This window comes from Oryx dammah, unplaced genomic scaffold (assembly GCF_014754425.2).
Source record: "Oryx dammah isolate SB20612 unplaced genomic scaffold, SCBI_Odam_1.1 HiC_scaffold_23, whole genome shotgun sequence".
NCBI lineage: Eukaryota > Metazoa > Chordata > Mammalia > Artiodactyla > Bovidae > Oryx > Oryx dammah.
This window is the reverse complement of record NW_024070207.1, coordinates 11,755,141-11,774,789: the sequence shown is the minus strand read 5'-3', so window position 1 is coordinate 11,774,789 and position 19,649 is coordinate 11,755,141. Positions and strand designations below refer to the sequence as shown.

Genomic DNA, 19,649 nt, shown 5'->3' with positions numbered 1-19,649 from the left:
AACTTGGTTTTAAAAACAGACTCAAATACATGTCCTAATTATGTGGCCGCTGTTACCATTCAGTCATCCAGATACTCCAGAATACGCCTAAAACTGAATGTAAAACATACTTGTAGAAAAACTCAGACTCTGTCATTGGATTCCAGTTTGAAAAACACTGTCCTATTATAGTATGTGGAAATAAATATATGTTTAAATGAGACTATTTTGTTAGCTTCTTACTAATACTTTCTGGTGCTATTACCTGAGTACCTGCATTATAATGCAGCACTTGACTCCTGCTTCATTTGGACAATCAAGTCTCTTGTTGGTAAGCATTAAGGTATGGGCCATTCTGTCTCACTAGTCCAGGCCCCTGAAAATGGGTGCATTGGAGACCATAGGTTTCCATCATAGATCATCACTGTTCTTTGATCTCTAAATTGAGTGAAAGAAGATATACTCAACAGTAGGGTAGCCAAATAACTGAAGCAAGACATTAAATTTTAAGGAGCGGTTGAGGAGTTGGTAGGACAAGACTCTGTTTGGGGCTCATGTCTCAACTCCCCACTTCTCCCAACTCCCTTTCTCCTTCCCGTCCTCCAGCATTCTTTCACTGTTCCTCTCCTTTCCATCTACTTCTACACTTCTCTCAAGGATCATTGCGATGTTTTTCCATAAAATATATTTAACGTTTTTGTAATTGAGAGATTCTGGCCTTATCATTTTATATTAAAATGTACTTCCTTTTGTAAAATAGTAGTAGGTAGTTTTAAAAATTGTCTTTGGTAAAATAAGTAATCGGTAACCTTGTGTTTTCCTTCGACTATTTTTAAAAATTTTACACGCCCAAGATCGGGAACTACTGTCTAGAAATGAGAGACGAGAAAGAGGTAGGAAGAAAGAAAAGCATGTGACACCTAATAAGTTGATTTATCAAGTTCAAGGCGTTTAGCACCTTAATGTATTATATCTTCTATAGGAGTAGGAATGCCTAAGTCTCATTTGGGAGTCAGGGAAGGCTTCACAGAGGAGGTAACGTTTGAGCTGGGGCTTTAAGGATTACCAGTGGAGAAAAAGCAGGGCTTTCCAAGCAGAATGCATAATGCGAGCAAGAGCACAGAGCACAAAAGAGCATTACGTGCCCGGCAACTCTAAGAAGCCCGCCGGCTGTTGCGAAGAGTTCTCGGGGTTAGGCGATCAAGAGGGAAGCAGGGACTATTTTTTTCCTACTTGGCCCTCTTCCCTTGCAGCCCATTGCACAGTGCTGGGCACACACACTGCAGGAGTTGAATAAATACTTGTTGAAATGGGACAGGGTGATCGAGTGTGCTGGGAACCAAAGCCTCCGGATTCTTTCTCACGCACCCGTAGTGTGACCTTGGCCAAGTCCCTTTTCTTGGGACTGCGGCTTGCGGTTTAGTAATCCGCCGAGGGTGAGAAAGTGGAGGAGGAGGTTGGCCTGAAGCGTCGGGCTCTCACTGCTCCCGGAATCCCTGATTCGACGCGCGAAGGGCGGGGCGGGCCGGGGCGGAGCCGGCGGCGCGGGCTGCGGCGGGCGGCGATTCAGTTCCTCCTCCGCGCCAGCAGGGGGCACAGGGAGCGGCTTCCCGCCGCCCTTCCCCTCCCTGCGGGCGCCTGGCAGACTGCTGCAGTCGCGAGTGGCGAGCGCGGTGGGCGGGCCAGGCGGCGGCGGCGGCGGCGGCGGCGCTACGCTGGGCTAGGTCGGGCAGCCGCGACGACAGCGGAGGTGGCTGCAGAGGCCACTGAGGCGCTGATTGGGTGGCCTGGAGCAGCCCCTGCGAGCCGCCAGGCGCTCCCCGGGCAGCAGTGGGCCGCGGGCAGGTTAGAGTGCGGGCAGGGGCCGGCGCGGGAGCAGCCCCGGGCCGGAGTGGGAGTCCGAGCCAGGCCATCTCCAGCTATGTCCGACGAGGCGTCAGCCACCACTTCGTACGAGAAGTTTCTAACTCCCGAGGAGCCCTTCCCGCTTCTGGGACCCCCTCGTGGGGTGGGCACCTGCCCGAGCGAGGAGCCGGGCTGCCTGGACATCAGCGACTTCGGCTGCCAGCTCTCGTCTTGCCATCGCACGGACCCGCTCCACCGCTTCCACACCAACAGGTACAATCCTGTGCTGAGGGCAGGAGCAAATTTACCACACCCCTGACTGCAGTCGCACGACGCCGGCTCCCCCCGATCCTGGCCCTCAGCCTAAGGGCTGCGCGTCCAGTTGCCCCCTCCCCCACCTTCCTCCACCCAGCGCTCATTCCCGGGCTCCTTCCCGCTCCCCCTCCCGATTGCACCCCTTCCCTCCGATTTTCCTTTTGGCCGGCATTTTACTCTCTCCCCCCACCCCATTCATCTTCTGACCCAGCTACTCTTCCCTTCCCCCTCCTGCCCCATCTGTACCCTGCGAATCCCAAACCCCCACCCTTGATTTTTAGATGCTTCCCTGTTTCCATTCACCCGCAAAAGTTTAACCCCTTCCAGTTCCGGTATGCTATAGAGAGGATTTCGGAAGGCTGAAAATCAAAATCAGTCGACGTTTTGAAAGGTGGCACTTTAAAAGCTAGAATCTTCCTTTCTCTATTTTTTAAATGTCTTATAGCGCTGTTTCCAACCTCCAACCCGCCTCCCATTTTTTAGTGAAGCTCTAGAAAACCAGATGATTCTCTTTTTTCCTTTCTCTATGAACTCTTTTCCCTAGCGCTTTAGGCCCTGTCAAAATGTATAAGCTTAAATCTGGAAGATTCTTTCCTGAAGCACATCCTTTGGTTTGCTCCGCCAGTGGAGGGATGGAGCGAAGCGTAGGATGAGCTTGCTTATACAAATTTCTTCAGAGGGTGCATCCTCTAACTAGTTTTATTAGAAGGTGGAGTGTTCTGGAGAATTCTATCATGCAGACATTTGTGTTATATCAAATGTGGGGAATTTGAAGATGTTTTACACACAGCCCCAAGCTATAACATAGGTGCATATTATATGTATTCGTGTATGTGCATGCTCAGTCGCTCATGTCACTTCGCTACTCCGTGGGCCATAGCCCACCAGGCTCCTCTATCCATGGGTTTCTCCAGGCAAAGAATACTGGAGTGGGTCGTCATGGCCTCCTCCAGGGAGTCTTTCCGACCCAGGGATCGAACCCCAGTCTCTTTAAGTCTCTGCATTGGCAGGCATGTTCTTTACTGCTGAGCCACCAGGGTAAGCCTGTATAGGGGCGCACAAACAGGCTGGGGAAGGTGTGTGGACCAAAAGCGGGGAGGAGGGAAGGAGAGAGGGATTCAGCTGTGGAAAATACTGGAGCTGAATTAAGGCGAAGGCGTCTAGTTCTGATTTCTGGTCCATTTTACAATATGAGCACAAACAAATCCTTCAACATTCTAATGCCTTTTGCATGCTCCCCCCACCAATCCCTTAAGTCAATCTACAGAGTTGCTGAGCTTCTGCTGAGTACTAGGAATGTATAAAATATATTTATTACCTAAAAGACAGTTATAGTCTGGAAACAAGGTCTTACAGTTAAATAAAGATACAGTTCATCACCGTAACACATTTGAAAAGGAAGTCACGGTAAATTTAACTGTTCCAGATCCTGGTTACAAAAAAATGAAGAAACTGGGGCCCAGAGAGAAAAGATTTTATTCAAGGTCATAAAACCGAGTTTGGCAAAGCCAGGATTACTCCTTTGGAGCCAGTGATGAAACTTGGAACAGAGCTAATGGCTGCAGTGTTATAAATGGTTGTTAACAGTTTCTTAGACTAACTCACAGAAGCCCAGGATGTGACCATAGTATGAATGTAACATTTATGAAATCAAGTGTGCTTAGAATTGTTTGCATTGGAAAATAAAAATACTTGTGCACATATCTGATATTTAAGTTTTGCAGCATTGGAGTAAATCATATACACAGGTAAGTTAAATGATCTCAGGATTAGCCTGCTCTAATGACGAGGGCAGGGGAGTGGGGATAGGGGTTAAGTGCTCCCAAAATGTGTGGAGGTGTTGGGGAGTGAAGAACGGTGAATAATACATTTCTTACAGATTGTTCTGTTCTGTTCTCTCTCCTCCTCCCCATTTTCTCCTTGTTTTTCCCCCCCTTGTCTATCAGACCTTGGTAAGGTCAAGGTTGTTTTCCAGAATGAGGTGATGAAGATAGAGGGGGAGGTTCTTGTTCAACCCCAGTTTTTCCAAGTCAAGCATTATTTTTTTCTAGTTACTGCCTGTTTTTCAAGACCCCCTCTCCTACCCTGGGCTTCCCTGGTGGCTCAGCAGTAAAGAACCCACCTGCCAATGCCAGGAGACAAGGGTTCAATCTCTGGGTCACGAAGATCCCCTGGAGAAGGAAATGGCAACCAGCTCCAGTATTCCTGCCTGGGAACTCCAATGGACAGAGGAATCTGACAGGCTACAGTCCAGGGGGTCATGAAGAGTCTGACAGGACCTAGCGACTAAACAACAACAACTCCTTTTCACAGGGCTTGGAATGGTAGCAGCAGGTCTAGTGTATCATGCTCTGTATTCTTCTCAGCTGAGTTTAGGGAAAGTAGAGTTAGCAATTCTTAGAGCAGGTGATGTTTCTGCCCCAGGCTGCCTTGCTTTTTAAATCTTTTTTCCTTCTGGAATGTTCTGCCTTCTTATCCCCTCCTCAGCGTGGCATTTGAGAGGACCATAAGCTTCCAGTCATTTCTTTTTAGGGAGAAACAAACAGCTAAATCATTTATGTGGGCAAAGTTTAGTTTAAGGAGGTTTTTTTTTTTTATTTCAGAATCATGTAGGTCACTTTTTTTCTTCACACCACATTATTCATCAATTCAAGGAACAATCCAACAATCAGATTTGAATAGTTGAGTACTGATATTGTGTCTTGGGTTTGCTGTGTGCTTAGTTGCTCAGTCATGTCCAACTGTCTGAGACTCCATGGACCATAACCTGCCAGGCTGCTCTGTCCATGGGCATTCTCCAGCCAAGAATACTGGAGTGAGTTGCCATGCCCTCCTCCAGGGGATCTTCCCAACCCAGGGATCGAACCCAGATCTCCCATATTGCAGGTGGAGGCTTTACTGTCTGAGCCACCAGGGAAGCCGTGTCTTGGGTTTAATCATTATAAAATAATTCCCATTGAAAACAGAAAGCTTGTCAGTGGGTAGATAATTGATTTACCTTTATTTTGCTTCTTCATTCTTACCTGATAACAAAACTGTGGAGATTGTTTAGATAGTGCTATTGATAAGGGCCTTGTGATGATGACAGTTTTGTGCCCGCTCATTTATTGGACTCTGGGGTATCTATGCAGTCTTCATTAACCAAGAGGGTCAAGGCACTATTACTTATGATCCCTAAGTTTGAATGTTTGTTGTGCTTAGAATCACCTGTGACTTATATTAGTGTGTCACTGGTCTAGGTTCACTGGAAAATAAATTACATGAACATAGCCAACTTCCTGAGAATTCACTTTCCTAGGAGTATCTTTTAGGATTTTATGACCAAGTTGGATTTGTCTGGAATTTGGGGAAAATAAAATAAATTTCAGTAAGCCCAAAAACATTTTTTAAATTAAAATGTCAATATGAAATATATATGTATATAGTTTTTAAGGCTTTTTTTTTTTTTTGGTTTGGAGGATAGGATTTTTCCGATGTAACTGTGGATTTTCTTTCAGCCTTTGTCCACTGTAACTTCCATTGTCATCAAATGAAGGATATCCTTTAGCAAATTGAAAAAATTACAGCGATATTGGTAGATCCTATAATTGTGAGATGAAGGAGGTTAATATGAACTACTCAGTGTGTCTTTCTCTTCCTCTTTCAGGAGTACATCAGTACTTTGACATTGAATAATTGTGCAAAGCATGTGGGAGGACAGTGTCTCACTTTGCTACACCCTATTGGCAGGATACAAAATGAACTACGTATTGTATACAGCAGTTAGTTACTCAGTTCTGTGATTTCAGAGCCCCATTTCTGGCCCCATTAACTAGAAAAAGCCCAAGACTACGGGTGCCTTTTGTTCCACCCACAGTTTTCCTGTCTTGTTAGAAAATTGGAGGTGCAGAAGAGCTGAGTTATAGGTGGGAGAACCACATTTCATGAAGTGAGCTATGTTACAGAGGCAGGAAGAATTTTATATAGGGATTTGTTGCAACAAATTGAGGATGGGGATAAGGCTTTGGAGAAGTACCCAGGTTAGAAATGTAGATTGGGGAGTAATCAGAACAGCAATTTCAGTAGTGCAATTGGAGTGGAACTGTGGGTTACAAAGGTTGAGAGAATAGAAGAAACTTTTCAATAAATTTAACGGGGAAAGGAAAGGGAGAGGTGATGATAATTTGGAAAAAAAAGTGAAAGTTTCTTTGTTTTTTGCCTTGTCTAGTGTTTATTTTTGAAGAATAGATATGTTAGCTCCTTAGAAGAAGCCCACAGGAAAAGAAGAAATCAAAAATACTAGAGCAGGTGGGATGACAAGGAGATGGATGGGATTAACTCAGAAGGCTAAATAGAAGAATTAGCCTTAGAAATATCATGGAATGTTGTTTACTTCCCAAACTATAGAGGGGGTAAGAGGGATGGGTAAGGATCTCAAGACAATTGAAGTCGCTGGGATGAAAGTTGGAAATTTGAATGAGCCGAGTAGGGGGTTGTGTCATCTGTTCTAACTTGGGACCCTGATGGCCTTTTGGGCTCCAGAGAGTAGCAGAGGTCAAGGTGGTTGTATGGGAATTCTAGCAGGGCGTCAGTGATGAATACAAGTGATGATAGGGGATTGTTAACTGAGAAAGGATGGCTTTGGAATGACTTTTCATCATTGACAGTAGGACTTGATTCCACAGTGCTCATTGGATTCTCATTCTCAGAGGTAATGGTTAGGTCTTCCTGAGAAAGGCTTCAGAAGAATGTATATGATGCACGTGCTTTTCTTAATTTTACAAAAATGCCATTGAAAGCCCTTCATCTGTATATTATTGCTGAAATGCCTTGCGGATAAGTGTTCTTGGCTTTTTTTTTTTAATTAAAATTTTGGCAGTAAGCCTAGTTACTGAGTTAAACCCCATTTCATGGATTCTTTTCAACATTTTTCTTTTGAGATATGGAGAGAGTCTCCCTTGTGAATAATTGCATGGTTATGGCTAGGATCTTAGTGTTAGGTAGTTTTCTCTTAGTGGAATAAGATTTAAGGGCTTTGTAAGTTTGAAGAGTTCAGTGCTGAACACACGTACATGGTGCTCTTGCGTTACATATTTGAAGCCAACAGAACTGTCTAAAAGCATCACTTAAATTTCTGTTATAAAAGCTCATTAGAAAAAATTGTGGGCATATATACAAAACCATAAAGACTACTTATAATCCCTTTCACGACAGATAACAGGTGTCAACATTTTGATGATGTTACCTTTTTTGGCTGTACCATGAGGCTTGCAGGATCTTAGTTCCCTGACCAGAGATTGAACCTGGGCCCCTGGAATGGGAGCACCAAGTCCTAACCACTGGACTACCAGAGAACTCCCTGTTGTTACTTTTAATGTTATTATTTTTTTGTACACATATAATTTTCAAAACCAGGATCGAGCTATATATATAATTTGTGACCAGGTTATTTACACTTTTATTTTCTTTTCCAATAAATGGTCTGAAAATATGATTTTAATGATTATACTCATTTAGTTTTGGGAGCGTTTGTCTCCCCCCTTTTTTTAGTTGCTATTATAATACTTGGACAAGTTTATATATACATCTTCTTTTCCAAATTTCTATTTGGGAAAAGGGATAGATTCTTAGCAAAGCAATTACTGAGTCCAAAGGAATGAACCTTTATAAAGCTCTTTTTATATATACACTACCAAATTGCTTTATACACATATCTACCAAATCTATATATACAGATTATGTCAGTGCCAATATAACACTCCCACTGGCAGTGGATGAAAGTACTTCCTACTTGGTTTTTATCTACATTGTTTTAAAACAACAATAATAGTATTTGCATATTAGAAGATAAGAGAATTTTTTTGAAAACTCGAAGTGCTGTTTTTCCGGTTTGTAAATGACTGTTTCAAGTATGAGATCAGTTTCCTTGTTGTTAATTAAAAAAAGAAAAGAACAAGGAGCTAGGGCTTCTAAGAATACCCAGAACTTTGTAATATCTATTAAAAGTTACAGATCTGAAAAACTGAGGAACATCCTGATTTTGCCGTAAGGTAAGAGCACAAAATCAAGCAAATTCCAGACTCCCTTGTCAGTGACCTAATGTTTCAATTATTAAATATGGCATAGTTTTTTTTTAAAAAAGAGAGTCATTATTACTCAAGAAAAAAAAACATTTCTACTAAATTTTTGAAGCTGAGAAGAAATTCTTAGTAAAACAATTACCTAACAGCTTTTCCTAGTACATGACACAGTGCTTGGCACTTTGAAGATACTGACTGACTAAATAAATGTCTGTTGAGTGTGTGAAAGGACAGAACTTGTAATTGCCATTCAAGGCTTTTTATTGCCCTATTGCATGACTGAAGCATGACTGCATAATTGAAGCAGTTAGGTTAATTCTACCTAATTCAACCAGGTTTGTTGATCTATTTTAAAAAATGCATATACTGTTTACCTAGCAAGCGTGTGATAAAGCTGCTGCTGCTGCTAAGTCGCTTCAGTCGTGTCTGACTCTGTGTGACCCCATGGACTGCAGCCCACCAGGCTCCTCCGTCCCTGGGACTCTCTAGGCAAGAACACAGGAGTGGGTTGCCATTTCCTTCTCCAATGCATGCAAGTGAAAAGTGAAAGTGAAGTCACTCAGTCATGTTCGACTCTTAGCGACCCCATGGACTGCAGCCCACCAGGCTTCTCCGTCCATGGGATTTTCCAGGCAAGAGCACTGGAGTGAGGTGCCATTGCCTTCTCCGGTGTGATAAAGCTAGGTAATATTAAAAGGTATTCTAGGATTCTTAGATGAATTTTGAGTTTTTGCCTATTTATAAAAGTTTTTTGACATCTGCTTTTATATTATGGAACTATACTAGGTTAGCGTGTGTGTTTCAGTGTTTTCTGTTGTGTGTGTTTCAGTGCTTTAAAATACTCTACCTTTATCACAAAGGAAAAGGTGCCATAAAATTGTCAGATTGCCCAAATTTTGTAAATCAAGAACTTTGGGATTAAGATTAACTATATAAAATAAGAGGGGAAATTAAAAAATAAATACATAATTCAAGAAAAAAAAACTGGATTTAATGAAGGATGAGAAACAACCTAATAATAGGTAAGTAATAGGCTATTCTTCAGGAAGTCATTATTTCAGTACGTTATTAGTATCAGATATACTAACTCATGTCTTAAGGATTAATTTCCTAGGCTACTGCCAAAGCAATGAAGATTATCTCAATAATATAAAGCTAGTGGAAATTTATAAAAGAAAACAAATTTGTAGGTTTCAAGACCAAAAAAAAAGAAAAATGCATAACCCTGCAACAGATAATACAGTCAGTGATGCCATCCAACTATCTAGTCCTCTGTCATCCCCTTCTTCTCGTGACTTCTATCTTTCTCAGCATTAGGGTCTTTTCTAATGAATCTATGTATCAGGTGGCCAGAGTATTGGAGTTTCAGCTTCAGCATCAGTCCTTCCAATGAATATTCAGGATTGATTTCCTTTAGGATTGACTGGCTTGATCTCTTGGCAGTCCAAGGGACTCTCAAGAGTCTTCTCCAACACCACAATTCAAACGCGTCAAATCTTTGGTGGTTAGCTTTCTTTATCCAACTCTCACATCCCTACAGGACTACTGGAAAAAGCATAGCTTTGACTATATGGACCCTGGTTGGTAAAGTAATGTCTCTGCTTTGTACTACACTGTCTAGGTTGGTCATAACTTTTCTTCCAAGGAGCAAGCATCTTTTTATTTCATGGCTTCAGTCACCAACTGCAGTGATTTTGGAGCCCCCAAAATAAAGTCTGTCACTGTTTCCATTGTTTCCCCATCTATTTGCCATGAAGTGATGGGACCAAACGCCATGATCTTAGTTTTTTGAATGTTGAGTTTTAAGCCAGCTTTTTCACTCTCTTCTTTCACTTTCATCAAGAGGCTCTTTAATTCCTCTTCACTTTCTGCCATAAGGGTGGTGTCATCTGCATATCTGAGGTTATTGATGTTTCCCCCAGCAGTCTTGGTTCCAGCTTGTGTTTCATCCAGCCCAGCATTTCGCATGATGTACTCTGCATGTACATTAAACAAGCAGGGTGACAGGATACACCCTTGACGTACTCCTTTCCCAATTTGGAACCAGTCCATTTTTCCATGTCCAGTTCTAACTGTTGCTTCTTGACCTGCATACAAATAATACAAAATATTAATATCCTTACTATATAAAGAACTCTTAACAAAATCAGCAAGAAAAATACTAACACATTGTAAAATGCTGTAGTAGAATGGCTAATAAATATTTTTAATTTTGCTCGACGGTACTCAAAGAAATAAAAATTAATATTAAAAAGTTTTTCTCCTATCAACCAGGTAAAATTTTAAAAATGAAAATTTCAGTGCTATTAAGGTTGTGAAATGAACACTTTTATAGACTGCTTTAGGGAGTGTAACGGAGAAGGCAATGGCACCCCACTGCAGTACTCTTGCCTGGAAAATCCCATGCACAGAGGGGCCTGGTAGGCTGCGGTCCATGAGGTTGCTAAGAGTCGGACACAACTGAGCATCTTCACTTTCACTTTCATGCATTGAAGAAGGAAATGGCAACCCACTCCACTGTTCTTGTCTGGAGAATCCCAGGGACGGAGGAGCTTGATGGGCTGCCGTCTATGGGGTCACACAGAGTCAGACACAACTGAAGCGACTTAGCAGCAGCAGCAGGGAGTGTAAATTTATGCAACATTTCAGAAAGGTACTTGGCTAAGTATACTATCACCCTTAGAAGTGTTCATATTGTTTGATTTAGTAATTTAATTTCAAGTTACTTATCCTGAGAGATTATATGTTTGGATAAATAATTATAAACAAAAAGGTTTCATCTCAGTATTATTTGTAATACCAAAAAATGGAATTTTGAACAGCTAAGTACCTGTTATTGAAGGATAATGTTTAATAAATTATGTTTAATCAATGGACTATTTATATAGGCATTAAAATGTTTTCAAGTAATATAGCTGGCTAAATGTTCAGTATATAATGTTAAGTGAAAATAAATAGGGTACTAATATCTATACACACACACAATACTGATTCTGTAAAAATATACATATGCATGTAAAAAAAAGTACCAAAATATTATGGATCAGTTATTGCTAATTAGTGGGATTATTGGTCATTTTAATCTTATTCATGACTCCTTTCTTATTCTAACATATTTGCAATGATTTGTAAAAGTTATTTAAATATAAGAAACACTTTGAGCTTCTGCCTGTATACTGTGTTGGTACTTTGCTCTGCTCTGCACTGACTGCCCTCTTCCTTTAATAATAATAGCTGTGGATTTTTCTGGTCGGCCACAGTGGTTAAGAATCCACCTGCCACAGAGCCACTAAGCCTGTGCACCACAACTATTCAGCCTGCACCCTAGAGCCTATATTCCACAATAAGAGAAGCCACCACAATGAGAAACCCATGCACCGCGACTAGAGAAGTAGCCCCTACTTACAGCAGCTAGAGGAAACATGGGCACAGCAACAAAGATCCAGCACAACCTAAAACCAGTAATTAAAAAAATAATAATAACTGCCATGTATTGAGCACATTTTATATCCACTGAGTGCTCTGTATGCATTCTCATATAATGTTCATAGTAACTGTATTTTAAATATGATGACCCAGGCTTGGCAAATATTTGTTTTGTTTCAGATCAAACAGCAGACAAATGACAGAGCAAGAATTTGAATTCATTCTGGCTCCAGTTGGATATGAAAGTAGAGAATAGTGTAATGAACCCCATATGCCCATCATGCAGCTTCAGTAATTACATATGGCAGCGTACTTTATCTATGCCCCTATCCGTGGCGCTAGTGGTAAAGAACCCACCTACCAATGCAGAAGACCTAAGAGATGCAAGTTCTATCCCTGGGTCAGGAAGGTCTCCTGGAGGAGGGCATGGCAGCCCTCTCCAGTATTCTTGCCTGGAGAATCCCATGGACAAAGGAACCTGGCAGACTACAGTCCATAAGATTGCACAGAGTCAGATGACTGAAGCGACTGAACGTGTACTCATTCCTCAATTCCTTCCATATAATTTTGAGAGAGGTTCCAGGCATACTCATTCATAAATATTTTCTATATATCTTTAAAAGATAGAGCACTTTTGAAAATAATTATCGTATATTGTATCTAAAAATATGGTCATATTCCTCATAAATGTAATAAATATATCTTGTTTGTAGCTCTGGGAGTTGGTGATGGACAAGGAAGCCTGGCATGCTACAGTCCATGGGGTCGCAGAGAGTCAGACACGACTGAGCGACTGAACTGAACTGTTTGTATCTTAAACAATTGCATGGATTCTGTAGTTTCTGTTGTGATTGATTTTGTGTCGTTTTTAAGGTGGAACTTAACTTCCTGTGGAACAAGTGTGGCCAGCTCAGAATGCAGTGAAGAACTGTTTTCATCCGTTTCTGTTGGAGACCAAGATGATTGCTATTCCCTATTAGATGATCAAGAGTTCACATCTTTTGATTTATTTCCTGAAGGGAGTGTCTGCAGTGATGTCTCTTCTTCTATTAGCACATACTGGGATTGGTCAGATAGCGAATTTGAATGGCAGGTAGGTTTTTTTCTTATATTGCCTTTATTACTCTATAAGTAGAAGTATGAATTTCTGTTTCAGTATTTTCATTTCTACCTCAAAGTAAATTTCTCCCAATTTTTGTTCAGTCCTAGAGATTCTCTGACAGCATTAAGAATTAGAAATATGTATCCTTTATTTTTACTAATGTACCTTTTAGGCTTCTCATGCTGCAGGTAACCTTTTGTACATTTTCATGTAATTTAGTACTTGTATAATGTTCCTGTTAATATATATATATCATCAGTACCTTTCTATGCATTAATCCGAGCAAATTTTCTCTTTAGTAATAAATGGCCTTCATGTCCTTATAGGTATAATAACTTTACACCAGGGTCATATTATATATAAGATCACAAACCACTCCATAATACATAATTTTTCATTGTTGTCAGGAATATAATTTCTCATTTTGTATTCTCTTCATATGTAGAGATGTTTTCCACCTAACTGTTTTTTCTTCTGTGGCACATTATAACACAAAAAATGGCTTTGTAGCAAATTGCTGTCATTATGAGGCAGCATTTCCAAACAATCCTTCAGAAAATGTAGATCATGTTATTGCAACATCCATTTTCTGATTGTAAAAGAGAATAACAACAGCAACAAAAAAGACAATAACATTTGAAGAAGCTTTCCTTGCATACAGCAACTGTTATATTCAGTGTATGCTTGAATATCACCTTCTAGATACTTGAAATTGTTGTACAAAAGAGGAATCAAACATTTTATTTCAAAAAATTTTTATTAAAATATAAAATAATACCAAATGGCATAAAATTAAAAATAAGTCCAAGTCCAACTCTGCTGTGGTTACCACCATTAAGAGCTTATACAGATACAGTATGTTTGCACAGTGTTAAAAAGGCACATAAAGGGACTTCCCTAGCAGTCCAGCTGTTAAGACTCTGTGCTTCCACTGCAGGGGGCACAGGTTTGATCCCTGGTCACCTCTGCTGTTTCAACTACTTTATCTCATTCTTTTCAATAACTGAAGCATAATAATTTCCTTAATAATGAATATTTAGGTTGATTTCAGTTTTTTCTACTTATAAACAATACTATGCTGAAAAATAAGAGGTTTTTAAAGAGGAAGAAATAATCTACAACCCCTTTATTTTTGTATTTTATTTTATTTCAAATGCTTCTATTTCATATGTAGTTATAAATATGATTTGGATAAAAAATGTTAAAAATTGAGATAAAAGGTACCATTTTAATAATTCTATAATTCAGAAATTTTAATATATTCACAATGTTGTGCAACCACCACCATATCTAAGTCCAGGATATTTACATCACTCCAAAAGAAACCCATACCTGTTAGTGGATAGTCCTAATTTCCCCCTGTCACCTGGCAATCACTCTTCTACTTTCTCTATGGATTTACCTATCTGGACATTTAATATAAATGTACTCATGGAAAATCCCATGGACATAGGAGCCTGGTGGGCTGCAGTCCATGGGGTCGGACACAACTGAGCGACTTCACTTTGACTTTTCACTTTCATGCATTGGAGAAAGAAATGGCAACCCACTCCTGTGTTCTTGCCTGGAGAATCCCAGCGATGGGGGAGCCTGGTGGGCTGCCATCTATGGGGTCGCACAGAGTTGGACACGACTGAAGCAACTTAGCAGCAGCAGCAGCATGTAATATGTGGCCTTTTGTGTCTGAGGTCTTTCACTGTTTTCAAAGTTCATCCGTGTTATAGCACATAAGAGTATTTCATTCCTGTCTTAAGTCAGCTCGGGCTCCTGTAACAAATATCATTGACTGGGTTAAAAAACAAACACTCCTGGTTCTGGAATCTGAAAGTCCAAGATCACAATGCAATCATGGACAGGTTCTGGTGAGCACACTCTTCTTGGCTTGCAGGTGCTGTCTTCTGCAATATCCTCTTTTGGTTCTCTTACAAGGTCACCAATCCCATCACAAGGGCTCCACCCACATGACTTCTTATAAGCTTAATTACCTCCCAAAGCCCCACCTTCAAATATCATATTGAGGATTAGGGCTTCAAGATACAGATTTAGGGGGTGACAAGCATCTAGTCCATAGCAGTTTCTTTCTATGACTGAATATTCCATTTTATGGATACATCACTTTTTGTTTAATTCATCATCAACTGAGTTATTATTTCCACTTTGGAGCTATTATGAATAATACTACTATGAACATTCAGGTATAAGTTTTCATATGGATTTTTATTTTTAACTCTCTTGAAGATACATTGGGAGTTGCTGGGTCATGTGATAACTTTATGTTCACTTTTTTGGGAAACTGCCAAAATGTTTCCCAAAGTGGCTGTACCATTTTACATTTCTACTAGCAATACATGAAAATTCCAGTTTCTCCACTTCGTTTCCAATACTTTATATTGTCTGTCTTTTTTACTACAGCCATCCTACTATGTGTAAATTTGGTATGTCATTGTGATTTTGATTTTCATTTCCCTAATTACTAATGATGTTGAGCATCTTTTCTTATCTTCTTGACTATTTGTATATCTTCTTTGGGAAAATGTCTTTTCAAATCCTTTGTCCATTTTTAAGTTGTGTTGTCTTTTATTATTGAATTGTAAGAATACTTTATACATGATGACTACTGGACCCTTATCATATACATGATTTGCAAAAATATTTCCCATTCTATGTGTTGTCTTTTCACTTGATTGTGTCTGTTCGCTTGATATAATGTCCTTTAATACACAAAAAATTAAATTTTAAAGAATTCCACTTTATATTTTCTTGAGTTCTGTGCTTATCATGTCATATTTTTAAAACCATCCTTTAATCCAAGATCATGCAAATTTTTTCATCTGTTTCCTTCTTAGAATTTTATAGCTTTAATTAGTTCCTACATTTTAGGTCTTTGGTCCTTTTGAGTTACTTTTTGTATATGGTGTAATGTCGGAGTTTCAGATTCATTCTTTTGAATGTAGATATCCAGTTGTCCCAGCACCACTTGTTGAAAAGACTGTATTTTTTCCTTATCTAATGGTCTTGGTACCTTTGTGGAAATGAATTGGTCATAGACATATATAGGTTTAGTTCTGGACTCTTGATTCTATTCCACTGATTCATATATCTATCTATGGCAAGATATTCTTATCCTTATGATTTGATGACTCTAGCTTTGTAACAAGATTTGAAATCAGAAAGTATGATTTCTGCAACTTTGTTCTTTTTTTTTTTTTTATCAAAGTTTAGGACCAGGTTGTCACTTCTTCAAAACGGGAAGTTCGAATTTTGATAGAAATTACACTGAATCTGTAGATCAGTTTGGGGAATGTTGCTATCTTAATAGTATTATTAAATATTCCAGTCCATAAACATGGGCCAGAATGTATTTAGGCCTTCTTTAATTTCTTTCAGTGATTTTTAAAATAGTTTTCTGTGCTTAATTAGGTCTTTTAGTTCCTTGGTTCAGTTTATTCCTAAATATTTTATTATTTCAACATAGTTCTAAATGGAGTTGTTTTCTTAATTTTACTTTTTGGGTTATTCACTGCTAGTGTATTGAAATACAGTTGTGTTTCATATATTGATTTTGTATCCTGAAACTTTGCTGAACTCATTTTTAATAATTTTTTGTGTATAGATTCTTTAGGGTTTTCTGTATTTAAGATCATGTCATCTATGAATATATAGTTCTGTTTTTTCCTTTCCAATCTGGATACTTTTTTTTCTTGCTTAATTGCTCTGACAAGATCTCTAGTACAGTGTTGAAAGAGAGAAGATCTAGATACCCCTGGCAAAAGCAGGCATCCGTGTTTTTTTCCTTATCTTAGGTGAGAAGCTTTGTCCTTCACTATTGAGTAGTTAGCTGTAGGTTTTTCACAGATGTTCTTTATTGTCATATTGAGGCATTTTCCTTTTATTCCGAGTTCTATGTTTTTAATCTGAAAAGGTGTTAGATTTTGTCACATGCTTTTTCTGCATGTCTGTTGAGATGATCATGCAGTTTCTTATCTTCATTCTGTTAGTGTGATGTAGTATATTGATTTTTAATAATGATTCACCCTTGCATTCCTGGGATTAATTGTAATTGCTCCTGGTATATAATCCTTTTAAATTGCTGCTGGATTTGATTTACTACTATTTTGTTGAAGATTTTTGCATCGGTAGTCATAAGACTTATTGGTCTGTAGTTTTCCTTCTTGTGATGCCTTTGTATCACTTTGCCTCACAGAATGAATTGGGTAGTGTTTGCTTTTCTTCTGGATAAGATGCTGTAATAAAAAATTTTCATTTAATGTGTAAACTTTTTTGTGATATTCAAATTATTCATTTGATGACTACATAATATTCCTGTATTAGATATTCCAGAACTTATGAAACCTTATTCCTCTATTCATATCTGTTTCAGTTTTTTTCTATTATAATGTAGTGTGCATTTTTGTTTAGATATTATACCTTTTTATTCTTCAGTGCCTCATTTAAAAAAATTTTATTGAAGTATAGTTGATTACAATATTGTATTAACTTCTTCTGTACAGTACAGTGACTCTGTTATACACATACACACTCCCATATATGTATATATTCTTTTCCATTATGGTTTATCACAGGCTATTGAATATAGTTTCCTGTGCTGTGCAGTAGGACCTTGTTACTTATCCATCCTATATATAATAGTTTGCCTATGCAAATCACAAATTCTCATTCTTTGCTCCTCTACTTCCCACTGTCTCATTTTTTTGAAGTGCACACTTTGTATTTAATATCTGACTACAAGGATTTTTAGTAATGTGTAAGCAGATGTAGTTCTGATAATTCTGAGAAATTATTATTACTTTTTTGCTTATTTCATGTGACTTATTTAGAGTTCTTATCATCCATAATGTTGCAAAATGGCAGCCTTTTTAAAATCTTAATTGCTGACTGCTTCATTCATTTTATGAGTGGAGTAGAAAACTATCCCCAACCACTCACCATTAATGCACACGACTGACTACAACATTGAAACAAACTAAGGCCTGCCTTAGTAATGTGTTTTCCCACTTCTGAAATTGGAGTGTAGGTACTCTGTTACCATGGATATTTGCTGTTTAAATATGCTGAAAGGTTTAAAAAGCTCTCTTGTCTTTGTGAGATCTCATAGTGATGAATAGTAAATTACCCTAGAAGATAATTACAAATTACGTGTTAGGATTAATATAGGCTAAAAATCATTGACTGTAGTTAAAAAATTCATATTACCTCTGTTGTGATTAAAATCTACATATGTTTAAATCTTTCTTCTAAACAGATGTTTCAGTTACTACTAAAATAAATATAAATGGTTCATAGGTTCTCTTAGAAGAGAAATGCTAACTACCTGATAAGGCAGGATTTTAACCTTAGAATGAAAAGCATCTTAGCATTTGAAGTTACATCAAAGCATTTTGCCTTGCACATAGTTTTCTTTGCTTGCAGTCCTTTTATTGTTAAAGATATATTTGACTAGTCTTAGAGCTTGAGAAATTATTTTAATTGAGCAGGAAAGCGTAGAAAATTTAGAAAGTAATACAGCTGTCATGCTTGAAACATAGAGGTGGTGCGATTTGAAATTGCACATCAGCTGTTACAGAAATGAGCTTACTCATAAAATTTTGCTACATGCTACAGAAAATATGGCAGAGGTTTGATTTAATTCTCCTTGTCACAATTACTGATTCTAATATAAATATACAAAATATTGTTGTCCATGAAAACTATGAGAATTATTAACCATTTTGACTCTGAAATATATTCAGTTATAAAATGGAAAATTGCTGCTCTAATAAATACACAGGAATCTGTACAGTTAATTCTTCTGTACATCTGCAGCTGTGATCCCATATCTCCAATTGGCTACTTGACATCTCCACTTGAGTGACCTTATTATTTAATGCTAACCCATTATCTGATGCTGAATCCTTAATTGGTAACACAGCTTCTAATTACTGTGTTTCCATGGGGGGAAAAAAGACTCTGCTTTGTGACATGTCTTATATTGTATTGAAAAATGGTTATTATAATTTCAAAGAACATTTGTACTTGGTTTTCTCATTATCACTGCAAACTCACCATACCCCAAATTGCCTTCTTCTCTCATTCCAAACTACCTGCAAGGCAAAACAGCCTGATACAGTTGAAAGTCCTGGACTTGTGTCCTGATTTGGATGCTGCCACTAACCATATGACCCTCCCTGGATATCATTTTTCCCTTACTTATAAAATGAGGTGTTGGACTAGAAGATCTATATAACATTACTTCAGGTCTCTTGCCATAAAAAAATGAGGTCTTTAAGGGTTGTGTGTTAACCTGGATGGGTTGTATGACTGTGAAATGTTGCTAATTTTCTTCTGGTCTCACATATGGTCATTTGACTATTGTGTGCCGTGTGCTTAGTCGTGTTTGACTCTCTGCAACCGCATGGACTATGGCCCACCAGGCTCCTCTGTCTGTGGAATTTTCCAGGCAAGAATACTGGAGCAGGTTGCCATTTTCTACTCCAAGGGATCTTCCTGACCCAGGGATAGAACCAGAATCCCTTGCATCGGCAAGTGGATTCTTTACTGCTGCATCTCCTGGGTAGCCCCAGTTGATTATTATCCTTATCTATTCAGTTATGAAATAGTCTTGTAAATTGTATTTCTGTTCCCATTTTTCTTTCCGTTTTTGCTTATCTTAGTCCAGGTCCAAATCACAACAGTTCAGTTCAGTTCAGTCGCTCAGTCATGTCCAACTCTTTGCGACCCCATGAATCACAGCACACCAGGCCTCCTTGTCCATCACCAATTCCCGGAGTTCACTCAGACTTACGTTCATCGAGTCAGTGATGCCATCCAGCCATCTCATCCTCTGTCGTCCCCTTCTCCTCCTGCCCCCAATCCCTCCCAGCATCAGAGTCTTTTCCAGTGAGTCAACTCTTCGCATGAGGTGG

The 19,649-nt window shown here is 39.0% G+C and overlaps 1 protein-coding gene across 1 annotated transcript in view; it reads left to right on the top strand.

Annotated features, from left to right (window-relative positions):
- Positions 1-1,690: 1,690 nt before the first annotated feature.
- Positions 1,691-19,649, top strand: part of FAM199X (family with sequence similarity 199, X-linked) — a 32,838-nt gene continuing 14,879 nt past the window's right edge. The window contains exons 1-2 of the mRNA XM_040264982.1: positions 1,691-2,097; positions 12,498-12,717. Of these exons, the coding sequence (XP_040120916.1) occupies positions 1,901-2,097; positions 12,498-12,717 (417 nt within the window). The 5' untranslated portion in view covers positions 1,691-1,900. The remainder of the gene's footprint in view (positions 2,098-12,497; positions 12,718-19,649) is intronic.